Source organism: Centruroides sculpturatus, unplaced genomic scaffold (genome assembly GCF_000671375.1).
Source record: "Centruroides sculpturatus isolate CEXI.00-Female unplaced genomic scaffold, Cexi_2.0 scaffold1107, whole genome shotgun sequence".
NCBI lineage: Eukaryota > Metazoa > Arthropoda > Arachnida > Scorpiones > Buthidae > Centruroides > Centruroides sculpturatus.
Genome location: NW_019385422.1, coordinates 111,754 through 132,944, shown reverse-complemented (window position 1 = coordinate 132,944; position 21,191 = coordinate 111,754). Strand labels below are relative to the sequence as shown.

General features: G+C 31.1%; 1 protein-coding gene across 2 annotated transcripts in view; it reads right to left on the bottom strand.

Annotated features, from left to right (window-relative positions):
• Positions 1-21,191, bottom strand: part of LOC111638836 (mediator of RNA polymerase II transcription subunit 1-like) — a 92,224-nt gene that overhangs the window by 37,571 nt on the left and 33,462 nt on the right. Inside the window, exons 5-9 of one of the 2 annotated variants that reach the window (XM_023384589.1) lie at positions 15,151-15,280; positions 15,040-15,068; positions 14,889-14,960; positions 14,741-14,815; positions 12,145-12,212 (exon numbers count right to left, since the gene is read on the bottom strand). In XM_023384589.1, the coding sequence (XP_023240357.1) occupies positions 12,145-12,212; positions 14,741-14,815; positions 14,889-14,960; positions 15,040-15,068; positions 15,151-15,280 (374 nt within the window). Of the gene's footprint in view, positions 1-3,981; positions 4,050-12,144; positions 12,213-14,740; positions 14,816-14,888; positions 14,961-15,039; positions 15,069-15,150; positions 15,281-21,191 lie in introns of both variants that reach the window. The other variant, XM_023384590.1, reaches the window with a different exon arrangement.

Genomic DNA, 21,191 nt, shown 5'->3' with positions numbered 1-21,191 from the left:
ATTTTTATTGAAACTTATTATTATTATTCATTTTCATCGGGAAAACATTTCAAAGTGTCGTTTCAATTTTATTTATTTATTGGAGTGCTTTGTGGATACACGATATTTTTTGTTTTTCCGTCTGGTGCGTACACGAATAAATCAAAAGGTTTTCCGACGCGTGAGCCAGCCACATACAGTTGTCCAAGCGAGAAGCACGGATTCTTTAAATTTAGCCCACATACTCGCAGAAATTGTTAGAACTGCGATATTCCCCATTTTTATATATATTTTTTAATCCTTCATAATTTTGATTATTTAATTGCTCATTCCTCTCTTCCTTGGCGTGTTGTGAAATTTCTCATAGTTGGATAATAAACCGTTTTATTGTAATTTGTCTTTTTAAATTATTTTGAGTTGATATTAAAATTTGGAAAAGGGGGATCCCTAGATCGGTAAAATAGGCGAATTTCCTTCTACAACTTCGGTTGTTGTTCATGATACAGTTAAGGCTTTAACAAAGTTCGAGCGATTACGTAATTAGCAAAAAAAAAGTTGAAATAAAGTGATTAAACAAAAATTATAACAAATATCGTAAATAATAAATGCATATATAGAGATATTTTTTGAAGGGGGGAAATGGTCTTCACAATTTGAAATTGATCGAACACACTGTGCTCGAACGCTCGTGTAAATGCGCGCCATCTATCGTAGGGTAAATGCCAGAAACCTTTGCGGGAGTGTATTAAAAAAAACTTCCCAAAGCTTCATGGCAATCGTACTACGCCACAAACCTTCGCTGGAGTATATTAAACAACTTCCCAAAGTTTCACGGTAATCGGATAAACGGTGTGGTAATGCATGAAGGACACATACATTCATTTTTATATATATAGATATGTACAATACCTAATTTATATATAATTTACATATAATACTGTACAGACGATAGCAAACTCAATTTACCCGCCTAAACTTTCCGTAGCGTGGTGCTGGACAGCGGAAAGTAGTTCGGCTGCTCATCCACTATTGGTCCAGATTCGACCAATCTTGTCACGACGTTTTACGAGTCCCTTTATATGAATACTGTAGCAATTTTTTCGCTACGTTATAGGAACCCACATTATAGGGAGGTCGACTGTAATGGATGCCAAACCCACTACCAGTAGCTCTACAGTACACAACGAACCCGATGAGTTGTCAAAGTCCCGTTTCAAAGTCAAATGGAACAGGCAATCAAAAAAATCGAAGAAAATGTACCCGAAATTTTTGCAAAAAGATCAAGAGCAGCATTTAAAAAGGAGTTCCAATTATTTGAAGAAACCGAAAAACGTACTGAAAGTTTGTAACTGCTTTATAAAGCTTTAAACACAATAAAACCGACATCTGTTGAAAATGAGTGTGTGTTCTCCTTGTCCTGAGGCATTATTACAAAAATCAGAAACAGATTGTCGGACAAACTGTGAATGCTCTGCAAATGTTTTTAAATGCCTATTTTATTAAATCAGAAAAGATGTCTAATTGCTAGTTCATTATATTATTTATATAACTAATGAATAGAAACTAGGTGATGATTATTAATGATTAGTATGATTACTAAGTTGGTTTTATGATTTTAAGATTTCACTGCCAAAAAACGAATCTATAATTATAAGAATTAAACATACGAACTGTTTAGACTTTAATTAATGTTATAAATGTTAGGATTTGAATTTATGTTCAATAAATGTTGATTTTTACTAAAATTGCCTTTTTATTAACACATCTCACCGAAAATGAACTCGATTCTAATTTTATTCCGAGAAGTTTCGAAGTCCCGGGACGTCTCGGAATTTTGATCGTGGGTTGTCTCATGTCCCAGGACTTTGAGAATGTCGAGACTGCCCAAACCCTAGTTCTTAAAGTAATTTTAAGAAATGCTTACCTCATAGAATAAATGTCTTTGTAAAAAAGGTAATGTTTTATTTAAAGATAACCAAAATAAAAAAATGTGATGATGCATATTGTGTTTAAGTTGAATAGACATTTGGAACATTTGAATAGATTTGAATTCTGATTTTGGTACATTAGACTGGTTAAATGTTGACAAGTTTATAAACAGCTCACCGTACATGGCAATGAAGCAGTAGGAAAATTCAATTTCAAATTAGCAAGGGCAAATTGTCTGATACCTAATACTTGATGCTCTAAAATACTGATGTTGGATTCATTAGAATGTAAGTAAATAGATTGTTCAATTGAAATATCTCAATGATTTCAAAATCATTTCAACAATTCACATATTTCTTTTTTGATACCTTTTAAGCTTAAGACAGAGGGAAAAATTGCTCAAATAGTTACAAAAATGCTCTACAAATGAAATTTTGCATCAAAAATTTATTTTCATCCCTAAAAAAAAAACAATTTTACTGCACTGGAAATAATGTAATAGACAGTCAAGTGGTTTCCTGTCACATGCTATAAAAACAGTTGCTAATTAAATGAGATATTTAGTTGTCGTGTCTAGCTTTGTTCCTATGGTGAACAACTGATAAAGGTTTCAGTTTTTAAGGATTTACACACTTTAATGAACTATTAACTTATCATTTAAAATAGTATATTATTAAAAATAAAATTTTAAAAATTGTTTGCAATTTTGTACTGTTATACTTAATGTCAAAAATGATATCATCATCAAGCATTTAAGAAATTGCAAAAGAAATTTTAAAGATCTGAATGATTGATTCATTTAAATCAGGGGTGTCCAACCTTTCTGTTTCTCTGGGCCACACTGGAAGAAGTCATGGATTCTGGGCCACAAGTTTATTGTGGACCAATCCTTAAATATACTTGTATATTTAAAAATTTACATGTCTAGATTATAGTAATAAGTATTAAAACTTTATCACGAAAAAGGATATTTTAAAAAATTACTTTTACAGACACTTTCAATTTTTACTTAGAAATAGATAAATTCATTTATTATAAAGGAAACAAACAAAAATTTATTTGTTTTATTTGGGTCTAGAAATTAATAAAAAATGACAAAACACCATTTTAAAGTGCATTTTTATTCAACTAATATATTTATAAATATATATAGCCCAAAAAGTAGCCAATGCGCCAAATTATATTTTTTACACCAAACTAAAAAATGGATAGCCAAATTTGGCGCAAAGTTGCCAAATCTTGCAACGCTAAAAAGAATATTAAATAAAGCTAGGGTTGGTATTCAAAGAATTATAGACTTAAATTCAGAGAAAAAACAGAAAGATCAAAAAATAAAGAAGTGAAAAAGTTAAATAGACCTTCTGTTCTGCAAATATGGATCATTAATTTTCCAACCTTTCTCAATTCTTATTTTTTTGCCTTTCTCTTCTTTTCCCAAATTTGGGGCTATAATCCTTTGAGTCACGACTTCAGCTTTATTTAGTATTCCTTCCTCATTCACACATTTCAAGTATTTGAAAATATTTCTTTTCTATTAAAAAATAAAATATGTATAAAGGTTTACAGCTTTGTGAAACATCTTTTTTGAGGTTTATGCCATTGAAATAAATAAATAATAAAAAAAATTGTAAATTTTATTTACACATTTATTGGGCCGCATTGGAACTTGCCTTGGGCCATGGGATGGACACCCGATTTAAATAAAAACTTGATTATTCAAATCATACAACTACTAATCATCAGACTATGAAAATCATTTCAATAACATTATCTGTAATAAATGTAGGTAAAAAACTACTTGTTTATATATAAACAAAGACTATATATAAAAAAACTCAAAAATTTATATATAAACAATTTTTCCATTTAACTTATTGTTTTGCCAAATTTTTGAAAAGTATTTTATAAAATACTGTGATAAAAGTTTGTTTAATGCTAAAATAATTATTGTATTTTATATGAGCCATAGCAAATAAAATTACTAACATATATAATTAATGATCAGAAACTATATGTATAAATAGCCACATTCAATATTTAATTATATTTCCAATAGTTTTAAGAAAGTCTTACCTCCTTGTCTTAACTGTAAAATACCAACTGGAGACTTATGAACTAAATTGGTAGGATCATTTATTGTACTAGAAAGAAAGAAATTTTATTAGTTTTGAAATTACAATATAGATAAATATAATTTTCATATTCATAAGGTCTTAAATTATAATTGCCATCAAAATAACATTTAATCACTATCATCTTTAAATTCTCAAAAATTAAAAATTAGGAGAGACACTCAGATCACACTTATTGTAAGTGAAAAGCATCTTTAAGTACTTATAAATTTGAAAAATTCATTTTAAAAGAATTCAGAAATATATTTTGTAAAGCTTAATTTGCAAGAGTTGCATTTTTGATTTTCTTCACAAGAACTCCTCTACCTGATTAATTGATGTAAAATTATTAAATTCTAGAAAAACTATTTCATAAAATTATTTTCTCATTATCAATTTTTCAAATACTTGTTTTCCAAAATTAATATATATGTGTTAAACATAATGCAAATGCCAATATCAGCATTTCATTTATTATTCAATATCAATATTGCTCAATTAATTGAATACTTTTATTTATTTGTTTGAAACAAATTTTTCATAAAGAATATAACTCTATTTCACTGTAAATATCAAGAAAATTTTCAAATATTATTCCAGCATATTTTTCATAATGCAATTTAATCTATCTAACATATTTCTTTAGTTTAGATGCCATGGTGCATCTTATAACTGAATTTGGAATCAAATTTTAAGAATTTTTTATGGAAATAATAAAATTGATTATTTCAAAATTTGAGTTAAGTTATTTTAAACAACAACAAGTTAGAGAAACAATATACATAATATATTACAAGGGTGATTCAAAAAATAAGTTACACCTGCTACCATGTCTTGGTATACTTGCACAACAATTATGATGCATATGTGGAATGGAGTTCATATTGTATGCCATCTGGTAAAGTTAGTTATTGTTATCATAGCAGTAATAGTTGTGTAGTAACAAGTGTTCATAATGATATATCAGCTAACTGTTCCTCTAAGTTAGATGAGGAACAATTTAATTTTCATTCAAACTTTGCTAGTCACAACCACAAGGTCATCCACAATGCATTTTCGATTAAATTAACTTATCCAATTTCTAAATTTCTCTCCATTGCGTGTTGGCCAGGGTTGAATTTTTGTCGATGCATAAAAAAATTTCCCGTTTTTGAAAAAATAATTGTGGCTATTGTATTGTCCAAAATTATTTTTTTTATTTTGCACACACAATATACAGTTTAACCTGATTATAACATCATCAGATTTAACGACAACCCTAATATAACATCAAATTTCTATTGGTCCCACGATTTTACTATACTAGATAATGTTAAAAAACCTACTTGTAACAACATAAAACCCTGTTTTAATGTCATATTTGAAGCATTCCCAAATTTACAAAATTAGAATACAAATTTTATTTAACAAAGAAAATACTACATGTTCAGTCCTAGGGTCAGAGTCCACTTCATAGAACGACTGTGGGTTGTACTCTCACCATCTGACTTCGGTTTGCCTGTTTGTAGAGAGAGTTGCCATTTTGTATTTTATTTTGACTTGTTTCTCAGTGCCCTGACTAACTACAAGTTTGGGTTTTTTATGCATGCATGATTTGGGCACCTAATACTCTTTGCCAAATTGCAACTCCTGACATGTACTCCTTCATACCTCTAAGCTGATAACACTGCAGGCTGTACGATTTTATAAACAAGACACAGTCTTGTCAATAAGATACAGACTTTTATCATCAAATACTTGAATATCTCCCATAGGAAGACTCCTAAAATTTGTAATAGTGTGGGCTAATTTGAAACAAGATCAGTTGGAAATAAATGATGGAAAGACTGAAGTATTTCTTAAAAGAACCAGAAAATGATTTTTCTGTAAGTTTTGGGCACAAAATAAAGCTGTAAAAAAATTTAAATTGTTAAAGATCATAGCACACCTTAGCTATCTTTTGGAGTTGTTATGAGTGTTCAAGTTCATAGTAATGCAATATCATGATTAGTTCACAAACATCCATAATGTCATAATCATATTTGGGGAAATTTTAATAAGCCTGAGAGCAGAAAAATCACCATTTAATGCATACAATAATGTAAAAAAAAATTATGTGATTGCATGCCTAAGGTGACAATTTTCTGCAGCAGTTTTTTGTGAGTCTATGATAAGCAGAAAAATTTTTTTTTACTGAAATTTTTATACAGTCAATTGGATAGCATGTAGCATGAGAATATCATGAAAACATAGCTAAGTAAATCTAATGAAAAATTGTGGCAAAATANTCGGATAACCGAAAAGTATGAAAAAATCCATTATTAGTGTAGTATATTATTATATCCCATGTAATTAGTATATTAGTATATCGCTATTAACCTACTTCACATTGAATTTTCCTCCATGTTAAGCCTATCAAATTTTTTTTAAAATAATAATCATCACTATTGTATTGTTAAAAATTAGAAAATTAAACCTCGTTTAAATACTGGGTCCCTTTCATGGTCGATCCAGTGTTGCCAGCTAAAACACGTAAAAATAATATTAAAGTAGCCAAGACATAGCCAAATATTGTAGCGCCACATCACTAGCGGACATTTAAATTTGCCAACTAGAACGCGGTCGGTTAACCGAGGTGATGGTTAATCGGGGGTCGGATAATCGCTGCTCTACTGTACTAATAATATATTCTAATAATATTAATATATTATAAAAATAGCAGATTGTCATTGGCAACAGCAAAAGAGTGGAAACATCATTCGCACTTGGGCAGAAAGTCCATTGTTCACCTAACGTAACTGCTGAATGGAAAGTCTGTTGTTCGCAACGTCCGTTATTCGAGGTGTACATTATACAAGGCACCACTGTATTCAGATTGGAAGCTGTTATTATAAAAATTATTTTTAAAAATACAAGAACCTCTTGTCAATGTGGTTTTAAAATAATAGTTTATAATAAAAATTGAGTTAATGAAAATTTTATAAAAGATTGTAATATTTTGATTATCAATAAATACCATAACTCCTTATTGCCTACAGAGTCTTTGTTTTTACATCATCAATTTTACCAACTTGTGGCATTTTTGAAAAATGTAACAATTGTAGTTGATATGAAATATCTATACATTTCAATCCATATTCTATCATTTTAAATATTTAAATTTAAAACTTTTTCCATATATACATACAAACATTATATATTCATTATATATACAAGTATTTCCAGCTTTATGAGTTTCCAGCTTTACAATCTGACTAATTACTGCATTGGGGAGATGGTATTAATGAAATATTTCCATAGGCATGAGTTAGTGAATGACCGTTTTCTTAATAAGTCGTTGTTCAAAGCAGATATCGTATTGTTGTTTGTAGCTTGTGTATAAGTTTGTTTTTATTATTTTTGTGCTTTTAAGTATTTTATGTATTCTTTCAACATGTCTAACATAAGAGATGATACTGTTACTGATAAAAAAAAAAAAAAAAAAAATAGAAATCAATAACTTTAGAAAAAAAGTACAAAATTATAAGTAGTTATAAAGCTGAGAGCACCGTTAAAAATCTTTGCATCAAACCTTCTCTAAGTTCTTCTATGGTTTGTACTATTTTAAAACAAAAAAAACTATTTAAAAGAAATTAAAAATGTACAATCTTGAGAATTTTCTCAACAGAGGCATTACTGCTGCACCTAGCTGGCAAGTTGAGGAATTTTGGAAACTGCTCTTGGACAGATAGAAAAATAAGACCAAAAAAGAAATTCTGACTGAGATGAGGAAGATGACCAAAGGTATGTTTGATGTCATCCTACACTGCTATGTAAACAACAAATTGAAAAATTGTAAATTTGCCTTGTTTGAGTATTGGCCTCAGTAATTAACAGTTAACCCTTTCTTCTCGAGGGTACTGATCGGTCGGTACCCCATTGTTAAGCAAAACCATGAAGGTACTGATTTATAGGCATCCTAGTAAAAATAAATTTTTTAAAAATTTATCAACAACAGATGTCAGCACTTGATGGCAGCAAATTGTCTATCGTCAGTTTCACATGTTTTTGTCCAGGTGGTGTTTTGTTGACTTAAAAATTTTTAATTAATGCTTTTTTTTCTTAATTTATTTTTTTCCTGATAATTTTTTATTTCACTTTTTAGCATATTCATGCTATAATATTACTATAATAAGAAAAAATTCAAACTTACTCAAGCCTCTAACCAGTGTGAAAAAGGTAAAATTCAAAACAACAAATGTTTTCTGAACACCTTCTGTGTTCTTCATCAGGTAATCTAGCTGTATTCTTTCTTCTGGAGCACCGTCACAAAGTTTTTAAAATAAATCTAACAATGATAGTTCGATTGTCCAGTGCCCATTGCACACGCATTGTTCCCCGCTGTTCAGATTCGCATTAATTCTTCTCATACGCATGTATTTTTCCTATACGATGCAATATTCTTATGTTTGATATTACATGTCCCCGTGCATCATCTGTTATTAAATAAATCCTTAAGAATCTTTATGCAATAAGGCCTGCCAAAGCCAACGAAAGAGCCATTTCCTCCCAAGAATTAATGCACTCAGATGAAGTGGCCTTATATATATATCTCAGCACCTTATATATCTTTACAGCCTCCAGCCATTTGAGGTGGTCCATCCATGTTGTTTTGACTATTAGCACTGCCCCTTCAAAGTCCACAGTAATGCCTGGGTCAGAAACATATACTGAGAGTGACATGGTAGCTCTGTTGTATTGTATGTCTGATTTGTGTTCTCTTATTCTTACCCCCATCAAGCATTTCATTGATCCCATGTAGATCAAATCCCTACTGAATCTTTCATCCCTAACAGGGATTCGATAGATGCCTGGCAATTTAATCAGATCAGATGGGTCCTTTCCATTACGTAACATGTCAAACATAGTTGGGCCTCTCTTGTATGTAATGATGACATTACATTTTTTGGCGATAGTTGTATATACAGATCTCAAGACGGGGTTGAATGTAAGCAAAACCCTTTCAATATCAATACCGTGGTTGTCCCCCAGTGTCAACACAGAGGTGTTCTGAGACATTTGTGCTCTTTTGTGGCATTCTGAGATTCTCGGAATAAGATTGTGGTAGCCATGTGTATCGGCAATCTTCTCAATGTGTGTTAACTCTTCCCTAAGAGCCTCTTGAGTAGATGAATAAGTGTATGCTCTTCTAACCAATGATCTAAAAGCAGCTAATTTGTATTGGAACGGGTCAAATGAGTCACTCGGTATGTATGTGGGGCTTGCACATGGTTTATGATAGACAGTAGTGTGGATGTTGGGTCCCTGAATCCTGATATCAACATCTAAGAAATGAACATTAGTGTCGCTGTATTGATCCACTTCAAGTGACAGCCATAGGGATTATCATTCATCGCTTCAACAAACTGTGCCAAGTTTGGTGTTGTTTTCCATATAATAACAACATCATCTACGTATCTTCTATATAGCATGATGTCCTGATTTTAACATTATTGATCCACTTCAAGTGACAGCCCATAGGGATTATCATTCATCGCTTCAACAAACCGTGCCAAGTTTGGTGTTGTTTTCCATATAATAATGTGACAATCTGACGGTGTTCTTGAGATAATTAATATAATTTTAACGTAATAAATAATATATTTGAATTTCACTCAACTATATAAAAAGAATGATAAAATTTGGAATAATTAATAAAACATAACCTAATAAAGTTATAAATTTTTACATCCTGTGAAACTGCTCTGTCATGTAGCACTTTTTCTAGAACTGAGGATGTTTTGCTTCCTTCCTCCACGCCTCGTATCTTGGAATTTTGCACGCCACCTGCTGAAATGTCATAACCAATTTCTAAGAAAAATATTATGAAATAATTGGGGATAAAAGGGCTGATTAGCAGACTCTCGGGGAGTTCGTTCAGAAATTGCCATAGTGAGAGCTCCCAGTCAAACGACTGAACCTGTCCCGACTCCACCTTCCTTCGAAGAGATCAACAAGGGTCAACATGAACAACGAGGTAATATGATTGTAAACCTCTCTCTCTCGGGTTAGATTAATTTAACATAGAGATAAGATTCATCCATACCTAGGTATCCCCCATATTGTTATTACTTTGTATTATGTTATTCCTTTATATCCATTATATTGTAGTATTGTTAGTAATAATTAAACTGTTAATTTTATATTTAATGTCCTTCTTGTCTAGTATTCATTACTTATGCACAACCCACACAGAATCTTACCACTCGGGTTCTGAGAAAAATTAAGCCATCCAGTGACAAAGTGAGCAGGTCTAACAGATCTGACGACTGGACCCTTGACCCTCGTCCGTATTCTCACAATAACAATGTCATCTACATATCTTCTATATAGCATCATGTCCTGCAAGAATCTTGGAAAGGTCCTAGACTCGAGTTGTCTCACCATTAACTCACATAAGTCTCTGGACACCAGACTGCCTATCAGGACCCCTCTCGATTGTGAATATGTTATGAATAAGAGAACACAAATCAGACACAATACAACAGAGCCACCAAGTCACTCTCAGTATATGCTTCTGACCCAGGCATTACTGTGGACTTTGAAGGCGCAGTGCTAATAGTCAAAACAACATGGATGGACCACCTCAAATGGCTGGAGGCTGTAAAGATATAGAAGGTGCACACTTCATCTGAGTGCATTAATTCTTGGGAGGAAATGGCTCTTTCGTTGGCTTTGGCAGGCCTTATTGCATAAAGATTCTTAAGGATTTATTTAATAACAGATGATGCACGGGGACATGTAATGTCAAACATAAGAATATTGCATCGTATAGGAAAAATACATGCGTATGAGAAGAATTAATGCGAATCTGAACAGCGGGGAACAATGCGTGTGCAATGGGCACTGGACAATCAAACTATCATCGTTCGATTTATTTTAAAAACTTTGTGACGGTGCTCCAAAAGAAAGAATCCAGCTAGATTACCTGATGAAGAGTACATAAGGTGTTCAGAAAACATTTGTTGTTTTGAATTTTACCTTTTTCACACCGTTTAGAGGCTTGAGTTAGTTGAATTTTTATTATACACAGCCCGGTGTGCGTGTAGAAGTTATACTATAATAAGTTCATTCATGCTATAATAAGTTTATTCAGCTATAATAAGTCAACGTGTTATAAATATTCAAGTTGTGACCTTCAGTTCTGACATTTTATATATTTTTTATTTTAATCTAAAATATCAGCAAATGTTACATGTATTACTACTGATAATCATATGTTTATTACAAAAATTTATATTCTTGTTCGATATGAAGTGAATAAAGTATATTAGTTCATTATACTAGTTCATAGCAAAATAAAGTTTTGATTTCAAACAAATGTTTGATATAATGTGTGATAATTTCACAACAAATAAACAAACATGCATAAGTGTTATATAGAGTTGTACAAAACAATTTTTGAGTTCAACAGATGAACTCAAAAATTGTTTTCTGTCTCAGTGCCAGCAAAAAACTAGGTAACTAGACAATGTTAATTTTGACAAAAAGCTATAAATTATCAAGCTTATATGTCAGTTCTGATATATGCTATTTTCTTTCTTATAAATTTTTCTAATAAAATGTATTAAAAAATATTGTATTTAAAACTAAAGATATTAATANTGAAACTTTTTTTTTGAGGTTTATGCCATTGAAATAAATAAATAATAAAAAAAATTGTAAATTTTATTTACACATTTATTGGGCCGCATTGGAACTTGCCTTGGGCCATGGGATGGACACCCGATTTAAATAAAAACTTGATTATTCAAATCATACAACTACTAATCATCAGACTATGAAAATCATTTCAATAACATTATCTGTAATAAATGTAGGTAAAAAACTACTTGTTTATATATAAACAAAGACTATATATAAAAAAACTCAAAAATTTATATATAAACAATTTTTCCATTTAACTTATTGTTTTGCCAAATTTTTGAAAAGTATTTTATAAAATACTGTGATAAAAGTTTGTTTAATGCTAAAATAATTATTGTATTTTATATGAGCCATAGCAAATAAAATTACTAACATATATAATTAATGATCAGAAACTATATGTATAAATAGCCACATTCAATATTTAATTATATTTCCAATAGTTTTAAGAAAGTCTTACCTCCTTGTCTTAACTGTAAAATACCAACTGGAGACTTATGAACTAAATTGGTAGGATCATTTATTGTACTAGAAAGAAAGAAATTTTATTAGTTTTGAAATTACAATATAGATAAATATAATTTTCATATTCATAAGGTCTTAAATTATAATTGCCATCAAAATAACATTTAATCACTATCATCTTTAAATTCTCAAAAATTAAAAATTAGGAGAGACACTCAGATCACACTTATTGTAAGTGAAAAGCATCTTTAAGTACTTATAAATTTGAAAAATTCATTTTAAAAGAATTCAGAAATATATTTTGTAAAGCTTAATTTGCAAGAGTTGCATTTTTGATTTTCTTCACAAGAACTCCTCTACCTGATTAATTGATGTAAAATTATTAAATTCTAGAAAAACTATTTCATAAAATTATTTTCTCATTATCAATTTTTCAAATACTTGTTTTCCAAAATTAATATATATGTGTTAAACATAATGCAAATGCCAATATCAGCATTTCATTTATTATTCAATATCAATATTGCTCAATTAATTGAATACTTTTATTTATTTGTTTGAAACAAATTTTTCATAAAGAATATAACTCTATTTCACTGTAAATATCAAGAAAATTTTCAAATATTATTCCAGCATATTTTTCATAATGCAATTTAATCTATCTAACATATTTCTTTAGTTTAGATGCCATGGTGCATCTTATAACTGAATTTGGAATCAAATTTTAAGAATTTTTTATGGAAATAATAAAATTGATTATTTCAAAATTTGAGTTAAGTTATTTTAAACAACAACAAGTTAGAGAAACAATATACATAATATATTACAAGGGTGATTCAAAAAATAAGTTACACCTGCTACCATGTCTTGGTATACTTGCACAACAATTATGATGCATATGTGGAATGGAGTTCATATTGTATGCCATCTGGTAAAGTTAGTTATTGTTATCATAGCAGTAATAGTTGTGTAGTAACAAGTGTTCATAATGATATATCAGCTAACTGTTCCTCTAAGTTAGATGAGGAACAATTTAATTTTCATTCAAACTTTGCTAGTCACAACCACAAGGTCATCCACAATGCATTTTCGATTAAATTAACTTATCCAATTTCTAAATTTCTCTCCATTGCGTGTTGGCCAGGGTTGAATTTTTGTCGATGCATAAAAAAATTTCCCGTTTTTGAAAAAATAATTGTGGCTATTGTATTGTCCAAAATTATTTTTTTTATTTTGCACACACAATATACAGTTTAACCTGATTATAACATCATCAGATTTAACGACAACCCTAATATAACATCAAATTTCTATTGGTCCCACGATTTTACTATACTAGATAATGTTAAAAAACCTACTTGTAACAACATAAAACCCTGTTTTAATGTCATATTTGAAGCATTCCCAAATTTACAAAATTAGAATACAAATTTTATTTAACAAAGAAAATACTACATGTTCAGTCCTAGGGTCAGAGTCCACTTCATAGAACGACTGTGGGTTGTACTCTCACCATCTGACTTCGGTTTGCCTGTTTGTAGAGAGAGTTGCCATTTTGTATTTTATTTTGACTTGTTTCTCAGTGCCCTGACTAACTACAAGTTTGGGTTTTTTATGCATGCATGATTTGGGCACCTAATACTCTTTGCCAAATTGCAACTCCTGACATGTACTCCTTCATACCTCTAAGCTGATAACACTGCAGGCTGTACGATTTTATAAACAAGACACAGTCTTGTCAATAAGATACAGACTTTTATCATCAAATACTTGAATATCTCCCATAGGAAGACTCCTAAAATTTGTAATAGTGTGGGCTAATTTGAAACAAGATCAGTTGGAAATAAATGATGGAAAGACTGAAGTATTTCTTAAAAGAACCAGAAAATGATTTTTCTGTAAGTTTTGGGCACAAAATAAAGCTGTAAAAAAATTTAAATTGTTAAAGATCATAGCACACCTTAGCTATCTTTTGGAGTTGTTATGAGTGTTCAAGTTCATAGTAATGCAATATCATGATTAGTTCACAAACATCCATAATGTCATAATCATATTTGGGGAAATTTTAATAAGCCTGAGAGCAGAAAAATCACCATTTAATGCATACAATAATGTAAAAAAAAATTATGTGATTGCATGCCTAAGGTGACAATTTTCTGCAGCAGTTTTTTGTGAGTCTATGATAAGCAGAAAAATTTTTTTTTACTGAAATTTTTATACAGTCAATTGGATAGCATGTAGCATGAGAATATCATGAAAACATAGCTAAGTAAATCTAATGAAAAATTGTGGCAAAATACTAGTAAATGCAGAAAATCACTACTACTGTATGTGGTTGTGGGTTAAGAATCAGTAATATTTGTCTTTCAAAAACTATACAAAATATAAATTCAATTTTTCTCAAAAATAAGGTTTCTTTTATTTGATTCTAAAAAATGTACAAATTGGTGCACATTTATTTCATAATAAAATTTATTTTAAATTTACAATATATCATATTAATTTTGTTAGTAAGTTATATAATGTTTTAGTTATTCTTTTGATATTAATTTATATCATATGATAAAGTCAAATTTTAAAAATTTTCTTACCTTTGTAATTGTGCTAATGTACTTAAATCTATTTCGAGAGCATGAAGAGCTAAGTATGCTTTTGTTTTTTGTTTCCTGTAAAAGTAAAAAATATATTTTTAATTCTATTTTTATTATTATTTAACTGTTATATTTAAAACATACATACTTATCAGCATTCAACTGATATATTGCTGAAAGTCCTTCCAGATGTTTGGTGAATTCAGAAAAATCACCACTTCTATATATACATAAAAATAATAATTTAACTTCACTTCCATTATAGAGAAAACTTAGAAAATTAAAAATTTTTTATTTACCTTAATACTTTAGTTAATTCAGAACAACTCTATATATGGAGTTAAAAAAAATACAATTATAATAATTTTAATAAAAAATTTTTATATAATTTTTCATGAAATAATACAAACCAATGGATCACCATGATGAGCTATTTTTGAATCTTTGACTTCACCATTAGCTTCAAGGATAATTTCAATGTAAAACATATCAGAACTAATATAACATTCTGAACCATTTGGCCCCAAAGAAAATTTTAATCTAGATCAAGTAAAATGATTTGAATGTAAGCATTTAATACTTTTATTTCAATATTTTTAAAATGCAAAACTAATCATTTTAATTATTTTGTATATTATTTTTTAAAATAATATTTAAATATAAAAATATAATCAACTGAAAATTAATTTAAAACAGAAAATAATTCCACAATCCACTGATGATAAAAAAAAATACACTCAAATAAATTCATACTTTTTATTTATTGGAAACTTTTCAAACATTTTTGAGTTCATCAACAGATTGTTTAGAGCAGAATAAATGTACAGTGGTGCCTCATATAACGTACTTAATCCGTTCCAGGTGAACGTCCGTTAAGTGAAAAGTCCGTTATACGAAACATATTTTCCTGTAGAAATACATGTTAAAACATATAATTTGTTCCGCAGCACAAAATAACCGTACTGTACCATAAAAAAAAAATGAAAATGGAGCAGTCACCAATTATGCTGGGTAGTCAGATGTTGTGAGGAGGAGGTGGAGGATCACTTTATTCACACATTCATACAGACACAGACTTTTTACACATTGCAGCAGGTCTCTTTTTATTGTTTTTTAATCAGAGTCAGATTCAGGAGAGGCTACTGGGGCTTGCAGGGTCAACTCCTCTTGTTCCATCCTTTGTCTTTTGGCAGCTGGCTTCTTGAAAAACATGTCCAAAGTGGTCTGTTTCTCTCTCTTCTTCAACGCCTGTCGGAAATGACAGGCAAGGGTGTCATTGTAGAGATCATTAATCCTGTTGGCCTCAACTGTGTTTGGATAATGAGTGTTGGTAAACTCCTGAACCTGTCCCCATTTGACAATGAAGTTTCTGTCAACTTTCATTCCTTCTGATGATTTCTTGCTTTGTTTCAATTGAAATCACCTTTCTGTTTTTTTAGAAGCCATGATTTGCACAACACTTGAATAAATGTAAATATCCTGCACTAAGGTGATGTACGTACTAAACAAGGGAGCAAGCCGAATCCCAACGGGAGCTCTGTACTTCAGATATACAGTAAAGCATCATTTATCCGACTCAATTGGGGACTGGGGTTGGTCGGATAATTGAAAAGTTGGATAACCGAAAAGTATGAAAAAATCCAGTATTAGTGTAGTATATTATTATATCCCATGTAATTAGTATATTAGTATATCGCTATTAACCTACTTCACATTGAATTTTCCTCCATGTTAAGCCTATCAAATTTTTTTTAAAATAATAATCATCACTATTGTATTGTTAAAAATTAGAAAATTAAACCTCGTTTAAATACTGGGTCCCTTTCATGGTCGATCCAGTGTTGCCAGCTAAAACACGTAAAAATAATATTAAAGTAGCCAAGACATAGCCAAATATTGTAGCGCCACATCACTAGCGGACATTTAAATTTGCCAACTAGAACGCGGTCGGTTAACCGAGGTGATGGTTAATCGGGGGTCGGATAATCGCTGCTCTACTGTACTAATAATATATTCTAATAATATTAATATATTATAAAAATAGCAGATTGTCATTGGCAACAGCAAAAGAGTGGAAACATCATTCGCACTTGGGCAGAAAGTCCATTGTTCACCTAACGTAACTGCTGAATGGAAAGTCTGTTGTTCGCAACGTCCGTTATTCGAGGTGTACATTATACAAGGCACCACTGTATTCAGATTGGAAGCTGTTATTATAAAAATTATTTTTAAAAATACAAGAACCTCTTGTCAATGTGGTTTTAAAATAATAGTTTATAATAAAAATTGAGTTAATGAAAATTTTATAAAAGATTGTAATATTTTGATTATCAATAAATACCATAACTCCTTATTGCCTACAGAGTCTTTGTTTTTACATCATCAATTTTACCAACTTGTGGCATTTTTGAAAAATGTAACAATTGTAGTTGATATGAAATATCTATACATTTCAATCCATATTCTATCATTTTAAATATTTAAATTTAAAACTTTTTCCATATATACATACAAACATTATATATTCATTATATATACAAGTATTTCCAGCTTTATGAGTTTCCAGCTTTACAATCTGACTAATTACTGCATTGGGGAGATGGTATTAATGAAATATTTCCATAGGCATGAGTTAGTGAATGACCGTTTTCTTAATAAGTCGTTGTTCAAAGCAGATATCGTATTGTTGTTTGTAGCTTGTGTATAAGTTTGTTTTTATTATTTTTGTGCTTTTAAGTATTTTATGTATTCTTTCAACATGTCTAACATAAGAGATGATACTGTTACTGATATGGAAAAAAAAAAAAAAAAATAGAAATCAATAACTTTAGAAAAAAAGTACAAAATTATAAGTAGTTATAAAGCTGAGAGCACCGTTAAAAATCTTTGCATCAAACCTTCTCTAAGTTCTTCTATGGTTTGTACTATTTTAAAACAAAAAAAACTATTTAAAAGAAATTAAAAATGTACAATCTTGAGAATTTTCTCAACAGAGGCATTACTGCTGCACCTAGCTGGCAAGTTGAGGAATTTTGGAAACTGCTCTTGGACAGATAGAAAAATAAGACCAAAAAAGAAATTCTGACTGAGATGAGGAAGATGACCAAAGGTATGTTTGATGTCATCCTACACTGCTATGTAAACAACAAATTGAAAAATTGTAAATTTGCCTTGTTTGAGTATTGGCCTCAGTAATTAACAGTTAACCCTTTCTTCTCGAGGGTACTGATCGGTCGGTACCCCATTGTTAAGCAAAACCATGAAGGTACTGATTTATAGGCATCCTAGTAAAAATAAATTTTTTAAAAATTTATCAACAACAGATGTCAGCACTTGATGGCAGCAAATTGTCTATCGTCAGTTTCACATGTTTTTGTCCAGGTGGTGTTTTGTTGACTTAAAAATTTTTAATTAATGCTTTTTTTTCTTAATTTATTTTTTTCCTGATAATTTTTTATTTCACTTTTTAGCATATTCATGCTATAATATTACTATAATAAGAAAAAATTCAAACTTACTCAAGCCTCTAACCAGTGTGAAAAAGGTAAAATTCAAAACAACAAATGTTTTCTGAACACCTTCTGTGTTCTTCATCAGGTAATCTAGCTGTATTCTTTCTTCTGGAGCACCGTCACAAAGTTTTTAAAATAAATCTAACAATGATAGTTCGATTGTCCAGTGCCCATTGCACACGCATTGTTCCCCGCTGTTCAGATTCGCATTAATTCTTCTCATACGCATGTATTTTTCCTATACGATGCAATATTCTTACGTTTGATATTACATGTCCCCGTGCATCATCTGTTATTAAATAAATCCTTAAGAATCTTTATGCAATAAGGCCTGCCAAAGCCAACGAAAGAGCCATTTCCTCCCAAGAATTAATGCACTCAGATGAAGTGTGCACCTTCTATATCTTTACAGCCTCCAGCCATTTGAGGTGGTCCATCCATGTTGTTTTGACTATTAGCACTGCGCCTTCAAAGTCCACAGTAATGCCTGGGTCAGAAGCATATACTGAGAGTGACTTGGTGGCTCTGTTGTATTGTGTCTGATTTGTGTTCTCTTATTCATAACATATTCACAATCGAGAGGGGTCCTGATAGGCAGTCTGGTGTCCAGAGACTTATGTGAGTTAATGGTGAGACAACTCGAGTCTAGGACCTTTCCAAGATTCTTGCAGGACATGATGCTATATAGAAGATATGTAGATGACATTGTTATTGTGAGAATACGGACGAGGGTCAAGGGTCCAGTCGTCAGATCTGTTAGACCTGCTCACTTTGTCACTGGATGGCTTAATTTTTCTCAGAACCCGAGTGGTAAGATTCTGTGTGGGTTGTGCATAAGTAATGAATACTAGACAAGAAGGACATTAAATATAAAATTAACAGTTTAATTATTACTAACAATACTACAATATAATGGATATAAAGGAATAACATAATACAAAGTAATAACAATATGGGGGATACCTAGGTATGGATGAATCTTATCTCTATGTTAAATTAATCTAACCCGAGAGAGAGGGGTTTACAATCATATTACCTCGTTGTTCATGTTGACCCTTGTTGATCTCTTCGAAGGAAGGTGGAGTCGGGACAGGTTCAGTCGTTTGACTGGGAGCTCTCACTATGGCAATTTCTGAACGAACTCCCCGAGAGTCTGCTAATCAGCCCTTTTATCCCCAATTATTTCATAATATTTTTCTTAGAAATTGGTTATGACATTTCAGCAGGTGGCGTGCAAAATTCCAAGATACGAGGCGTGGAGGAAGGAAGCAAAACATCCTCAGTTCTAGAAAAAGTGCTACATGACAGAGCAGTTTCACAGGATGTAAAAATTTATAACTTTATTAGGTTATGTTTTATTAATTATTCCAAATTTTATCATTCTTTTTATATAGTTGAGTGAAATTCAAATATATTATTTATTACGTTAAAATTATATTAATTATCTCAAGAACACCGTCAGATTGTCACATTATTATATGGAAAACAACACCAAACTTGGCACGGTTTGTTGAAGCGATGAATGATAATCCCTATGGGCTGTCACTTGAAGTGGATCAATAATGTTAAAATCAGGACATCATGCTATATAGAAGATACGTAGATGATGTTGTTATTATATGGAAAACAACACCAAACTTGGCACAGTTTGTTGAAGCGATGAATGATAATCCCTATGGCTGTCACTTGAAGTGGATCAATACAGCGACACTAATGTTCATTTCTTAGATGTTGATATCAGGATTCAGGGACCCAACATCCACACTACTGTCTATCATAAACCATGTGCAAGCCCCACATACATACCGAGTGACTCATTTGACCCGTTCCAATACAAATTAGCTGCTTTTAGATCATTGGTTAGAAGAGCATACACTTATTCATCTACTCAAGAGGCTCTTAGGGAAGAGTTAACACACATTGAGAAGATTGCCGATACACATGGCTACCACAATCTTATTCCGAGAATCTCAGAATGCCACAAAAGAGCACAAATGTCTCAGAACACCTCTGTGTTGACACTGGGGGACAACCACGGTATTGATATTGAAAGGGTTTTGCTTACATTCAACCCCGTCTTGAGATCTGTATATACAACTATCGCCAAAAAATGTAATGTCATCATTACATACAAGAGAGGCCCAACTATGTTTGACATGTTACGTAATGGAAAGGACCCATCTGATCTGATTAAATTGCCAGGCATCTATCGAATCCCTGTTAGGGATGAAAGATTCAGTAGGGATTTGATCTACATGGGATCAATGAAATGCTTGATGGGGGTAAGAATAAGAGAACACAAATCAGACATACAATACAACAGAGCTACCATGTCACTCTCAGTATATGTTTCTGACCCAGGCATTACTGTGGACTTTGAAGGGGCAGTGCTAATAGTCAAAACAACATGGATGGACCACCTCAAATGGCTGGAGGCTGTAAAGATATATAAGGTGCTGAGATATATATATAAGGCCACTTCATCTGAGTGCATTAATTCTTGGGAGGAAATGGCTCTTTCGTTGGCTTTGGCAGGCCTTATTGCATAAAGATTCTTAAGGATTTATTTAATAACAGATGATGCACGGGGACATGTAATATCAAACGTAAGAATATTGCATCGTATAGGAAAAATACATGCGTATGAGAAGAATTAATGCGAATCTGAACAGCGGGGAACAATGCGTGTGCAATGGGCACTGGACAATCGAACTATCATTGTTAGATTTATTTTAAAAACTTTGTGACGGTGCTCCAGAAGAAAGAATACAGCTAGATTACCTGATGAAGAACACAGAAGGTGTTCAGAAAACATTTGTTGTTTTGAATTTTACCTTTTTCACACTGGTTAGAGGCTTGAGTAAGTTTGAATTTTTTCTTATTATAGTAATATTATAGCATGAATATGCTAAAAAGTGAAATAAAAAATTATCAGGAAA